Source organism: Crinia signifera, chromosome 3, assembly GCF_055691185.1.
Source record: "Crinia signifera chromosome 3, ASM5569118v1, whole genome shotgun sequence".
NCBI classification, from domain to species: domain Eukaryota; kingdom Metazoa; phylum Chordata; class Amphibia; order Anura; family Myobatrachidae; genus Crinia; species Crinia signifera.
The window spans coordinates 104,386,215-104,400,975 of record NC_139219.1 but is presented as its reverse complement, the minus strand read 5'-3'; the positions used below and the strand labels follow the sequence as shown (position 1 = coordinate 104,400,975).

At 41.9% G+C, this 14,761-nt stretch overlaps 1 protein-coding gene across 5 annotated transcripts in view; it reads right to left on the bottom strand.

Moving 5' to 3' along the window:
* The window catches only part of ZDHHC14 (zDHHC palmitoyltransferase 14), a 107,774-nt gene that overhangs the window by 48,272 nt on the left and 44,741 nt on the right, over positions 1–14,761 (bottom strand). For all 5 annotated transcript variants that reach the window (XM_083176343.1, XM_083176341.1, XM_083176340.1 and 2 more), the window contains one exon: positions 9,076–9,236. In XM_083176343.1, coding sequence (XP_083032469.1) covers positions 9,076–9,236 — 161 coding nt within the window. The remainder of the gene's footprint in view (positions 1–9,075; positions 9,237–14,761) is intronic.

The following is a 14,761-nucleotide window of genomic DNA, read 5'->3' as shown; positions in this document are numbered from 1 at the left end:
TTTTTTATACCCCCACTATCCACGTCGGCGTGGAGTTGAGAATAGAATAGTGTGGCGAGCGCAGCGAGCCACCGAGCCCGAAGCGTGGCGAGCGCAGCGAGGGGACGCAGATACCTTCACAGGTAAGCGCGTCCCTTCGCGGGCTTCAAAAGGTATCCGCGTCCCCTCACGGGGCTCGCTCGCCACACTATTCTATTCTCAACTCCACGCCGACGTGGATAGTGGGGGTATGAAAAGGTCGTAGGACGCGTACCGCTGCGCTCGCCACGCTTCGGGTTCACGTTGATCGTGGGGTGGCGTTAACAATTGTGGGGGCCATTTCACACTTTAGGGTGCCTATTTGGCCTCTGTGGGCCATTTAACATTGTTTCCTATGGAAAAATCGGGTCAATTGAGGCATTGAACAGAAAAATCGGGTCAATTGAGAAATTTAACATTGTTCCCTATGGGAAATCGCGGGCATCGCGTCGCACCCGATTTTTAAGTGCATTCAATGCCCGCGATGGGCGCCGTGCTAGGTAAAGAGTACCTCCATTGTTAGTTTATTCAACCAAACCTTTGGGCGGGTATTATGCCAAATAAAAGATGATAATTTGCTATTAATTTTCCTGAATATTACTTTGGGGAGGAAAATTGGGGCCTGCTCGATTATATACAACAGTTGTGGGAGCACCACCATTTTGATTAAGTTGATGCGTCCAGTCACTGTAAGCGGTAGTTTACCCCATGATTTAAATTTGGAATCTAGTTTATTCAGAATTGGAAGTATATTATATTAGACAAATTCTTTTGGCTTTCAGGTTATCTGTACCCCCAGATATTTAAATTTTTCCGCCCAAATCAATGGTGACAGAGGGGGCAGGCCCTGGGGTGACTCGGTCCCCAAATACAAAATGTTTGATTTTTCCCAATTAATTTTAAAACTTGAAAGCCTTCCAAATTCGGCTATCAGTTTTATAACAACAGGAAGTGAATTCCTGTAGTCAAACAAATACACCAACACATCGTCAGCGTAAAAGGAGACCACGTCAGTTCCCTGGGCCATTCGAAGGTCATGAATGTCAGAGTTTGTCCTTAGCATACAGGCAATAGGTTCAATTGAAAGAGCAAACAGAGGGGAGAGGGGGCACCCCTGCCTGGTGATTCTAAAAAGCCTAAATGCCGGTGATGTCCATCCGTTCAGGGACACCTGTGCCATGGGATGTTTGTACAATAATTGTACCCATTTAATAAAATTGTCTCCTATGCCAAAGGCTTTAAGGGTGGCCCATAAAAATAGCCACTCCACAACGTCAAAAGCTTTAGTCGCATCTAAAGATACCACTGCTGGCTGGCTATCTGGTTCCACCGGTAGCTGTAAATGGGTGTATAAACGCCGTATATTGGTTGATGTTGCTTTTCCAGGCATAAATCCTGATTGGTTAGGGCGAACTATTTTAAGAATATGTTTTGCTAGGACTTTTGCAAGGATTTTAGCTTCGTTTGACAGTAAAGATATAGGTCGGTATGACTCCAGATTACTGGGATCCTTTCCTTGTTTTGGAATAACTATAATTTTAGCTTCGATCATTGACGCAGGGATCTCGTTTTCATCGAAACAGCGAGTCAGGATGGCATAGAATTGAAGGGCAATTACTTCTATGTGGCTTTTAAAAACCTCGATTGGAATCCCATCTAGACCGGGGGCTTTATTCCCCGGGAGTTCTTTTGTTGCCTGACAGACTTTACTGATCTCTATTGGTTTTTCAAGATCAGCCCTATCAGTTAGGGATAGACTGGGAAGTACAATCTTGTCTATCTGGGTCTGGATTTCTTATGGGGTACTCATAAGTTCCGATAATTAGAGTGTCTCAAAGTACTCACAAAACATTTTACCCATCTGGGGTGTATCATATACCAACAGCCCTTGCTTATCCCTAATTGGGCCTATACAGGAGGAAGTGGACTCTGCTTTTGCCAGGTATGCAAGATACCGCCCTGTTCTATCAGATGATTGATAGGCCCTACAGGATTGGTTAATCCTTAATTTATTATTATCTTCCTGTATTTCCTCTAGCCAATTTTTTGGGCTTCCTGCCAACTCTGCCTTACTGTTTCAGTTTTATTTATTAAATATAATGCTTCCGGCTCCCGACATTTCTATTCTAGCTCCTGTAGTCTGTTTTTTAGCCTTCTTAATCTCCACTATATGTTTTCTGAATACCCCCCTCATAAAGGCTTTAAATGCATCCCATTCCATGGCAGCCTTGGTGGAGCCCCAGTTAGTCTCCCAGAATTCACGCCAGAGGTCATGTATGGTATCTAACTGGCCGAGATAGTGTAGCCATGATGGGTTAAGTTTCCAGAAACTTTGGCCCCTTTGTAGTCTATCCAAAAACTCCATGATAATTGGGGAATGGTCGGATATACCACAGGGTTTATATTCTACAGCAGAGACAAAAGAGGTGAAGGCCTGGGATGTCAATATTAAATCGATTCTAGAGAAAGTTTGATATGACGGGGAAAAACAAGAAAATTGTGACTCCTTGGGATGCCGTTCCCTCCATATGTCCACCCAACCGACATCTTAAATAAAATTCAAAAAGGGGGTTTTCCCACCAGCCGCCGTGGCAGAGCGCACCCGCCATCTATCCAATTGTAGATCTAGAATATTGTTAAAATCCCCTACGCATATTGCAGACGCCGAGGGATTCCCTGCGACAAAGGCAATAGCTTTCACTAGAATCTCGAAAGAGAAGAGGGGGGGGGGGATATATACCACTAGTACCATCACTGGTAGAGAATTGATCATACAGTCCAGGAAGATATATCTTCCGCCCCGGTCTATCTCCACCCGATTACTCATGAAAGCTAATGATTTCTTTATAAGGATAGAGACATCTCTAGAAGAGTTTGTAAACGGGGCATGGAACGCCCATCCGACCCAACGCTGCTTTAGGGCCATGAGTTTACCCCCTGTTAAATGGGTTTGTGATAGACAAGCGATGTCAGCCTCGTCGTAGCGTATTTGATTCATTACCAGAGAACGTTTTATCTTATTGTTTAGCCCCCTAACATTCCAAGATAATAATTTAATCATTGGCTATATTAGTTATTATGATTACCATATTTCTATCATCGCTTATTATACACTTCATTGTGCATCTCCAGGTTTCACCCCAAAGCCATGAGTTATCCTTTTTCAGAGCTAGTTCTGACCCAATAGGGGTGTACATAAATATAAAATAAATATTTACAAATTTAAACATCCCCATTCTAATTCGTTCTTTTATACAAAGCATCAGTATGGGGCATTTTGTGCCTGTCTCCCCGGAATCTAACCAGGGGATTACTGATTTTACTCTCGGTAAGGTCTAGATGAAGATCAGCAGGAGTACTTGTGGTCAAAAGACATTTTTTTACATGTTTAACAGTATCCCAGCAGCTCCCCCCCTCCCCTCACCCTGTATACCCTGACCCTGTAGGCATACCTAATCCCTTCCCCCCAGAAAAACCGCCCCAGAAAAGGAAGAAAAATGAAAACATACATCCTGACAATACCATAATGACAAAAAAGACAAAATACATATAAGGCAGAAAAAGAGGGAAAAAAAAGGAAAGTGCATCCCACTCTGAGGGCTAGAAATATAAGATATCTAGGGCCACCCCTGAGCAGAGAAGGAAAAAAAGGAGAGGGGACTCCCCAGCAGGTTATGTTAGTTATCATACAACTACAATGTTACTATACAGGCTCCCTCCGTCCGGATTCAGCCGTTTTTGTTTCCAACCACTGTGCTGCCTCAGTGGGAGTAGCGAAAAAAAGTGTTATATTATTGTCCACTACTCTGAGATTAGAGGGAAATAACATGGAGTAATTGTAGTGTAGTTCTCAAAGTTTTTTCTTTATGTCGCCGAATCTTGCGCGTTCTCTTTGAACTTCCAGCGCAAAGTCTGAGAACACCGCAATCTTATTACCATTGTACAATAACGGACCGTTTGTCCGGATTGATCGTAGCACAATGTCTCTGTCCACAAAACTTAAAAATTTTACAATAAAAGTGCATGGTGGTGCCCCAGGAGGGGGAGGTCTAGGGGGGACCCTGTGTGCTCGCTCGGCCGCAAACTGTGCTGTAAATGCTGTTTTACCATATGTGTCTGACAGACATTTTTCAACAAACTTCTGGGAGTCTTGCCCTTCTGCATGCTCAGGTAACCCCACAAATCTAAAGTTATTGCGCCTCAGCCTGCCCTCCATCTCTGTAACCTTATTTTTAAGTTCAGAGGTTTGCTGGGTAACATACGACAATTTCTTAAGATACTGAGTGCTGGTATCTTCTATCAATGATATGCGTTTCTTGACCTCATCCATTTGCTCCGTTATGGCTTTAAAGTTGGATTTTATGGAAAGGATTTCCGACTGTAAATCTGTGATCTGGCCAGATAAACGGTGCTCAGAGCTAGATATAGCTTCCAGAATCTGTTGTAGCAAGATTTCAGAGGCCTTCTCTGGACTCTTATGTTTTGTGGGGGTAGCTTACTCCAGCGCCGTCATGGCCCCGCCCTAAGCTGATTGATGTGTAACTTCGACTACGCCCTTAACTTTGAAATACAAAGAGTCAAGGCCAGGACCTGAAGGAGAACAGTCATCCAAGACAATGCACCTCTTCCAGTGATTCAAACATGGAATTATTATTATTGTGTTTTATATGGTGCCACAAGGGTCCTGCAGCACTTAACACATAAATGAGAAAAAAAATAAAATAAAAAAATGAATTGCAGTACAAGTCAATTTAGGGCAAGTACATCTTAAATAAATACAGTTGCATCAGGGGACACGGCACTGAAGCAATTAGTGTAGCAGAGATATATACATTATAAAACACATGAGGTGAAAGGGCCCTGCTCATGAGAGCTTGCATTCTAAAGGGGAGGGGTAGACAGACAGGAGTGGGTACTTGTGTATTATCTGGGCGCCGGATTTTTCCATCGCACGTTAAAAAATTGTGCCGCATCGAATTATATCGCATGCGATGCAACGCGATTGGACCCGATTTTTAATCGCACAGGCACCCAGATGCCTGATTCCTATGTTAAATGCCCCCCCCAGACCCGATTTCTAAATTGTACACCCAACCCTGATGGGTGATTACTATGTTAAATGGCCCCCCATTGTTAACGGCACCCCACTATCAACGCCAACCGGAAGCATGGCGAGGGCAGCGAGCCTGCGAGGGGAGGCGGTACGCGCCCTCCGACCTTTTCATACCCCCACTATCCACGTGGAGTTGACTTTATATAGTGTGGCGAGCGCAGCGAGCCCCGCGAGGGGACGCGGAATACATGTGAAGTAATATGCGTCCCCTCGCTGCGCTCCCCACACTATATAAAATCAACTCCACGCCGACATGGATAGTGGGGGGATGAAAAGGTCGGAGGATGCGTACCGCTGCGCTCGCCACGCTTCGGATTGGCATTAACAATGGGGGGGGGGGGGATTTCACATAGTAAACACCCATCAGGGTGGGTGTACAAAAATAAATAAAAAATAAATCGGGTCTGGGGGTACATTTAACATTGTAATCAGGGTGACTGTACAATGTTATATCGGGTATAATCGCGTCGCATCGCATGCCACTAGTTAAGGCATGCGATGCGACGCAATATTAAAATTGTACACTCCTCCCGGGAAAGGCTCAAATTCGGGTCCAATCGCATCGCATGCCTTAAGTAGTGGCATGCGATGCGATATATCAGGCGCCCAGATATTACACAAGTACCCAGGAGTGACACAAAAGGAGTAATAATGAAGAAACGTCAACACTAAATTCAGGTCCCATTAAGCCAGGAGACCATTACAGCATCCACTGCCTCTGCTGCTGGATGTCCTGTCCTTTACACATATCTTGGTAGCTGCTGATTTAACTAGAGCTGTCATGATGTCTATTTGAGGACACCCCCATCTTTGAAGAATGGCATGAAAACGTCTGGATGCAGTGCCAATTATCCGGGGAGGGTCCTGCCTGCTTAGGGAATCCGCTTCCAAGTTGTCCACTCCTAGGATGTTGTCCTCTCCTAGGATGAGGACTGTTGATTACTTTCTGCCTCTCTGCCCACCTGAGAATCTGAGAGACTTGTCACATAACCATGAGATTTCAAGTTTTACCCTGTCCTGTTGCATTGTCTGATTGGAATCTCACTTTGAAGGCAGCCACCATCTTCCTCAACGGGCGAATGCACACTGAGTCTATGTTCTGAGGACCATCTGGACCATTTGTTTAATGTTGTGTACCTTGTTTTCGGTCAGGACCACATTTCAATGTCATATTTAGGATCATCCCCAGAAACTGGAGTCTGAGATAAGAGGTTGGAATGAATTATCCAGCCGCACTGTATCAGACCTGTACGTCAAAAAGGCATGTTCCAAAAGAAGCAATTATGATAGTGCTTTGATCATTAGGTTGTCTAAAAACCGAACTATGGTTACTTCCACAGATTGTAGGTGTGCAATCATGACAGAAATGGCCTTGTTGAAGACCAAAGGTGCCAACGATAAACCGAATGGGAGTGCCCAAAAGGGAAAGTAGTCTTGTAAACTAGAAGAGTGCTTCATGACGTTCCTAATTTGGAATGTGTATATACGAATCCTTGATGCATAAAGATATTAAGAACGCCTCTGGTTCTACAATGACTAAGTAGATTCCATTTTGAAATCAACACATTAAATGCTAATTTAAATTGGCCTGACTGAACAGTTTGGTTTGGGCACTACAAAAAAAGTTGGAGTAGAACACCAGACCTCTGATGTAGAAGGACCAGGACAGCTGATACTTAAGAGATTGAAACACCTTCTGTAAGACTGCACCCTTACCTGTCATAAAGAACTGATTTGGTGGTGAACCTGAAAAATCCATCTTGAACACTATAGACACTAAGGGGGAAATTTACTAAGATGTGTATTCTACTTCACATGTGATGTTGCTATGGGCAACCAATCAGATCCTGTCTACTAGAGGGTACTAAATAAATAGGTAGATTCTGATTGGTTGCCCATAGCAACATCACATGTGAAGTAGAATACATATCTTAGTAAATTTCCCCCTAAATGGCGAATCCACAGACTCAAATCAGCTGAAAATATTATAAGCAAGCTTCAACCCAGGGGACTGGGAGACCGTCATGCCACCTTTTATTTTTTAACATCTATTCCTGGTGACAATAAATGGTCTGGTATTGTCCTCTACCACCTCTAGCTGGCTCTTCCACAAAATGGCACAAAATGTGTAAAATAGAAGGTCCCAAGAAAAATCAGTCTGGGAGGCAAAAGCAGCCAAGGGTAGGGGAGGTAGAATATCTCTCATAAATGGGAGAGCTTCAACTGACCAGTTTGATTCAGCATTCACCTGCCATGAGCACAACCAGAGAGCTCTGTACACTGTTTTAGCTGAAGCGGATATTCGAGAGCTAACTTGGCTGAGATCTTTGGAGGCCTCATCCAAACAGATGACTCCTGGATGTGTTCTGCAAGAACTCTCAGATCTGCACTAGGAGTACTAGTATTATAGCCCCTTGACTAAATTTATCTGCTCAATTCACTACTGCCCTGTTAACCCAAGCACCAAATAGCACAAGTCTGAGCTGTGCTCATGTAGCAGTACACAGATTTAAACATGGTCTCCAGCTTACAGTCTAAAGTAAAAAGAGAATCAGTCATATGGTTATGGTACAAACCATCTACAGTGTCTAGGTCAGGGGTAGCCAACTCCAGTCCTCGAGAGCTACCAACAGTGCATGTTTTCCATGTCTCCTCACAGAATCACAAGTAAAGTATTTAGCTCCACCTGTGGATCTTTTACAATGTGAGTAATGAGTACAGCTGTGCACCTGCAAGGTGAGCTGAAAAATGTGCACTGTTGGTAGCTCTCGAGGACTGGAGCTGGCTACAACTACCTAGTCTAGGTCTACAATCACATGTTCGACCACTAATGGATGACAGGGTCACAAGGTCGACATGAGTTTTTAAGGTGTCTATGTTGCCATGGACACTGTCTAAGTGTATTGCTGCGCTCACCATGCTGTGCTCGGCACACTATTTTGTTCTCCCTCCATGCCCTAGTGGATGGTAGGGCATAAAATACTGCCTGTCAGATCATGTTGGCTGAAAATTTTGTAGAAAAATGCATGTCGGCCTATTGCCTGTCAATCTTTAGACCCCCATCGACCATATGACAGCCTATCTTGAGTCATTTTATGATCAGTCTGGATACCCTGTCATATGAGTGGTGCACCTAGTACAATTTAAATGTTAAGATATCACTTTTATTTTAACTGGATAAAACGGCGAAGTATATAAGAGGCAGAAGTGAATTGGAAATGAAAAATAAAGTGTGTTAAAAATAGGTGGCGAGCCCCAATCCTCTTTTCTCTCTACAGTCTAAAGTATCCTTAAACAAAGTTGCATCAGACATTGGTATCACTGTCTTCACTGTTTCATCCACTGGAGGAGGGTTTTCAACTAATCCCGTCCTTGATTATGAAAAATATAGCGGACGAAGAATCGCTTGGCAATTGGCTACTTCCGTGCCGCTGAAAACGGATTATTTAGCTGTTGGGAAAAGAGACCACCTTTATTGCTTACAAAACAGGTCAAAATGTGTGAATTCAAACACTGCTTGCACTGGGAAATGAAGTATCTTTCGAAATAACAATGGCAATGGACGTTTGTGTTACACAGTGACTACCAATCTATACCCATTGTAAAGGTGCCCACACACTAGAAAGATCTGCGATCTTGAGATGTTCTGCATAAATGAGCCTTGAAATCTTTTGTCCTTCTTTCCTGAAGATTTATGTGCGATGTGCGTTCCTATGAATCCTTTGGAAAATCTTCAGATTTTTCATGTAGCATGTAAGATCAGAAGATTTAGCAAAAGCTCTGTGTAAGAGTGCATCCAATCGAGATCTGACGGTTAGCGGCAAAAATTGTCCGATCAGATAATCAGCAAAAAATCATTTTAGTGTATGGGCACAGTATGAATTCAGTGTCCCCTGCTGGATGAAAGAGAAGTCTGAAATAAAAATTAAAGTTCATTTTGTTACCTATTTGTCTTTCCAGATCTGCTGCCTCATCAGAAGTGGCACGAGGGAGAACACCCGGATCACTAAAGCTAGTTCGTAGTAAGGTCCCCATCACAAAGAACACAAGGATTCCACCAATCACAGGAATTGCAGGAGTAATCTTCCCTGCCAAATAAGGACAACTGCAAGGAATAAGAAGAGGCAGTTATTTACACAGCTGGTGTTCACCTTGTGGCTGTTAATACTACATCATTCTTTAAATGAGCCGATGTCTCCACCAGTACCACCACCTACTCAAATCACAGAGAATAAAAGTGTTTACAGTTTTGCAATTCTTGTTGCTCATCTCAGTGGGACAATACAGCAAATTACCTCTAAAGGGGTGTACACACGGGACAATTTTCACTAAGCTGCCTGTGGCAAAGCAGGATGTAGTTAAGGGCCATACACACTGGGCGACTCATGTGAAAGCCGCTCAGTGTGTACAGTCAGTGCGTCGGAGCGGCTGTCAGCATGAAAGCCGGCCAGTGTGTACAGGGCAGCGAAGAGCGCTGCTGTGCGCTCCCGCATCATCGTTGCTGGCCGCCGCTTATATGCTGATATTACCAGCAGATGAGTGGCTTTGTGGATGCGCTATGGAAAGCCGCCCGCCCCCGCTGACCGTGCCGGGGGAAGCCACTCTGTGCTTTCCCCCCAGCGATGAAAACAAAATCGCCCAGTGTGTATGGACCTTAAGTCTTATCTCTGATGGCTAACTACATCTTGATAAGAAATCGGCTTAGTGAAAAATCGCAGAGCAGAGTTCCGTGTGTACAGCCCTTAAGAAAATCCTCATGAGTATTTTCTATATAGCAAAAAGTGGTTTCTGAATTAGTTAGTAAATCTCAGTATCTTTTTTAATACATATTCTTTCTCATGAGCATCAAACATTAGTGTGAGGTGACAAGCCACCAATGGGGTTTTAAAGGTTAATATTCATACAAAATGTATAATATTTTACTATAAAAACAGACAATCATAATGTCAAAGTGGAAATCTAAAAATAAAATAAAAATCATGGCAATAAAAATGTATTTATAAAGCAAATATCTATAATATAGGCAACACTCAAGGGACTTTTGCTATATATGGTAAAATAATTTGTGCCTAGGTACGTATGTTTCTTTCTGTTGAGCTACAAGACATCAAGTAAAAGATTCTAGTAATCATCAAATTTTCACTTCTCTACAATGCAATCATAATAATAATAATTTCATTTATATAGCGCTTTTTCTCCAATAGGACAATGCAGTTGTCCAAACTACAGCAAATGCATATTTTAGGTCATCAATATGTAGGAGATCATGATACTGTAGGAGTTATTTTCAGTACAGAGGTCTATACATTAATTCAACAGTTCTAGCCTAGCATATGCAGTTACAGCGTTCCAAACCTTGTTACACAAATCTATGTTCACAACCAATATAGCAACTATAAAATGATTATTTTTACTTAACAAAACAAAAATACATGCTTAAAAATAGATTATTCTACAACTGCCTAATCTAGTGCATAATTTCTAAATCCATAAATTCAGCTTTAATAAGCAGTATCTGGGAATTGTCACTCATATAAAAGGCATCTCCTGATTTTATTGAGCTACAGAATGCCAGCGCTCACTAGAATGCCCCTGCTGGCGAGCACCGGTGGAGAGGCGCTCCATCTAACTGGGTCGCGCAAGTGTCTTACGCATGCGCGTCCCTGTTTTCAGGCGGCCGGGGACGCAAACACTGCCTGTCTCCACTTCAGGGTGATGGGCAGGATTAGACTGGTTCCATCTGTATCCAAAATTGTTGGATTGAAGGCAAGAAAAAAAAAAAGAAAGCAGATTGGGGGAATTACATAGTCCGTGCACGGTCCTTAAATTTCTGCACCATTCAGGTAAAATCAGCTACCTATGCTTGCATTTCAGCTCACCACTCAGCAGGGGTGGAGAGCTTCGATTAATGAAAAAAGACCTGTCTGAGCACTCAAATCGGACACCACTTAGAGAGATCCAAAGTAAAATGTCATATTTCCCTGCGAAATGCTGCCACTTTAGCAGGAGATCTAAAAGCAGAAATGGATTTCACCCCATTTTATTATTACATTTAATTTGTAAGGCGCCACAAGTGGTTCATAGCACACAATTGAACAATACAGGGTATATAGAACTAAACCTAATAGTAACTAAAAAAAACCTAATCGCAGGTAACAATTAGCAGCACACTTCTTAGTACACAATACAGCCGAGATGTAGGGAAGCAAAGGAGTTGTCCGCAGGCTACCATTGGCAGGTTTTCAATGGTAGAGATAATTGAACACAAGTAAGAAGAGATGTTGATATAAATGGTACCTGTTTAAGAGTGCTGTAATTAAAGTGTGAGGGAAGCGGGCTGTGAGTACAAGAGGGAAGGGGTCCCTTCTCAGCAGGGGCTTACAGTCTAGAGGGAGGGGGGGACAGAAGGAATAAAAAATGAGCACAGCAGGGATGGCTAGGACATTAGGTGGCAGGTAGGAAAGCAGCCTTGGTACTAGGTTATGCAGAAGGGTACGCGTTGAGTAACAGGTGTTATTCAGTGAGTTTGAAGCTTTGCAAAGTCAGGGAGAGTCTAATAAAGAGAGGGAGCTCATATTGTATATGGCTATAAAAATAATACACAAACTCCCCCCTTTTGTTAAGACATGGCAAAATGAATTCGCGATTGACATACCAGATGACAAATGGCCTAAGATATTCCAATATACTTTTGCCAGCTCGTCTTCGGTTCAGGTCCTGGAGACTCCATATAAAATCCTTTCCAGATGGTACAGGTGTCCGGTAAACATACACCAGATGTACCCTACTATCCCTGCCACCTGTTGGAGAGGTCACCACTCCCAAGGTACCCCACTGCATATCTGGTGGCTGTGCCCAGAGCTAACGGAATATTGGAAGACGATCAGGAGATTATCTATGTTAATTACTGACCATTACTTGCCACAAACTCCAGAGTTCTGGCTGTTAAACTACATGGATATCCCTATCCCAGAGTTTAAGAAATCACTACATCAGCATTTGATGAATGCTGCAAAAGCAACAATACCCTGATACTGGAGATCCCCAACATGCCTCCCGATCTCCCGTTGGTTCTTAATACTTGACCGTTACATGCTCATGGAAGACCTTACATCCTCCTCTAAATTACCCTCATCTGTCTTTACCACTACTTGGTCCCCATGGTTGAAATTTAAAGAAAACCCTGAATATGCTTAATTTATTAATACACCCCTATCTACGTCTGTAACACAAACCTAAAAAGACACTGGTAGACTTTAACTGACTCTTTTCTTTCTTTCCTACTTTAGGATTAATTCCTACACTATTCTCTTTCTCCCATTCCTTCTGCTGATTTTAGTTGTGTTTCTGTATAACACTTATACAACAAACTAAGTTACATTGTAATTTTGTATTATCTGTACATTCATCCTGTTACCACTCTTGCATGGGACTATATATTTCTTCTGATTTGAAATACTTAATATTTTTGATGTCCCTGTAAAAATGTATGTCACACTGTATATTTGTTGTTTCATCTTAATAAACACTGATTGCGTGAAAAAAAAAAAATACACAAACATTCTGGCAACTACATTGCAACATTGACTGGTGACGTACATTACATTGATTACAAAGTATTTTGTTACAAAGGCATCCTCAAGAAGTGTGATATAATAGGCAGAATATTACTAAATTTGTATTAAATTAAAATTTTATAAAATTAAATTTAAATATATATTAATTTTGTTGGAAGCAGGAAAAAATGGGCAAGTTTAAGTATCAGAGTTTGACAAAGGACAAATTGTTTTGAAGATGCCCTGACCCAGTTTTCTAGTCATCACAAAGTCTTGTGGGTCATTGTCAGTATACAGTGATTCGTACTTCCCAAAAGTGGTCCATAAAAAAAAAAAAAGTGTACCGCCGGTATAATTTTTGAACTTATTTTAATTACACAATTTTTTCACTTTAAAAAATAAAATAAAAAAATATGCATATAAACAACCATTTGACCCAATTTAAGTACCAAAAAGACGTATAATAACCAATAAACAAACTTATCTGATGTTAGTTTAGCATTTTGGAGGGATACAGGCAGATTTATCCATTTCTCACTGCTGGTAACCATTTTCACGGTACTCCACTTTTAGTGGATTAGTAATTGAATAGGTCAGCGGTTCTCAAACTGTGGGTCCTGACCCCAAAGTGGTTCACGGCCTTCTCAGCATGGGGTCGTGACTCCATGTTGCTGACCATCAGGCTGATGACTTTTCTAATCTCAGTCATTGATACAAGGAGTCTGATAGATCTGTTGCATTGTCTGTTAGTTTAGCCTCCTCCCATCAGTTTGTGCCTCCCCGATGCTGCCATGTATGTGCTGACTTACACATGTGATGTGATGACCTTCTGCAGTAACTTGCTGGGGTCCCGTAATTATTTTTATTGTCTGATGGGGTCCCAGAGCAAAATAGTTTGAGGACCCCTGGAATAGGCGAATCGCAGGAGTGTGCATACCCAAGCAAAGTCCAAAAGCAGCAAAATTGGCAACCCTATTCCATTACCAAAATACTGTTTATTTAATAGTTTGTCAATGAATAGTGGTGGTTTGATCAATAGCATAGCAAGTGCACAAAAATATTAAAGCCCCCTACACATTAGTAGATCGTGTGCATGCAATTGCCGATTTCTTCAATGCGTGAGTCTTTTGGAAGTCTTTTTTCAAAATAGCTACTCAAATTTTTGTGGGCTCTACAAAACTTTTCTTTCAGTTGTTCACAATCACAACATTGACTTCTACCAAGCACAGGTTATTTAGGTGGAATATGGACTATAAAGCTAAGAAATGGTTTTAAGCCGAGTGTACACGTGTCCCGTTGGGCAGATTGGCATATCACCTACGTCACTCAGTGTGCACCGGCAATATGCACACCCCACTGATGCATCACATCAACAACTAGCTACACGACATACATGCTAAAGAAGGACAGAAAAAAAGCTAGTTCAGTCTTTCATCAATATTGCTCTTGTGTTCGGGCAATCCAGGCTCACGGGGGACAGGGATTAGGTCAGAAGGAATGTCCATTGCCAGAGCGAGATTTGAACTTGTCAGTTGCATGGTTAGTGCATTATTTGACATTGAATATGTAAAAAGTGTTACATCATACAACCTTGAAACGTAGAAGTTCACATTTAAAATATAAACTTTATGAAAACTATGGTCCCTTTTCTTCTAATTATGTTAGAACTTTTATGTTCTTGTTTTGAAGCTAAGTCATGATTTTTTTTGTTGACTCTGCAAGCATAAATTTCACACTTTTTGTCATGTCGCAATCCTGTCGTATGAACACCATGAAGGTCACTGAAGGCTAAAATTCTTAAAAGATGAAAGTTACTTTAGGTCATTTATCAAACAAATTTCAAGAAAACCTAAAATGGCCAGGATGAAAGGAGTAATGATTTAGCACCCACAGGCCAAATTTCATATCATTGCGTAATCCTAAAAAGCACAATGGAACTTGCTATGCTGTATAAGAAACGGTTAATACATAAATAATGGTGCCTTGAAATGTATTACCTCTGGGTATATGTGGCTACACTGCTAGCAACATATCCTTGATGGTGTTGAGTAATTCTTCACCTATGGACTATTTT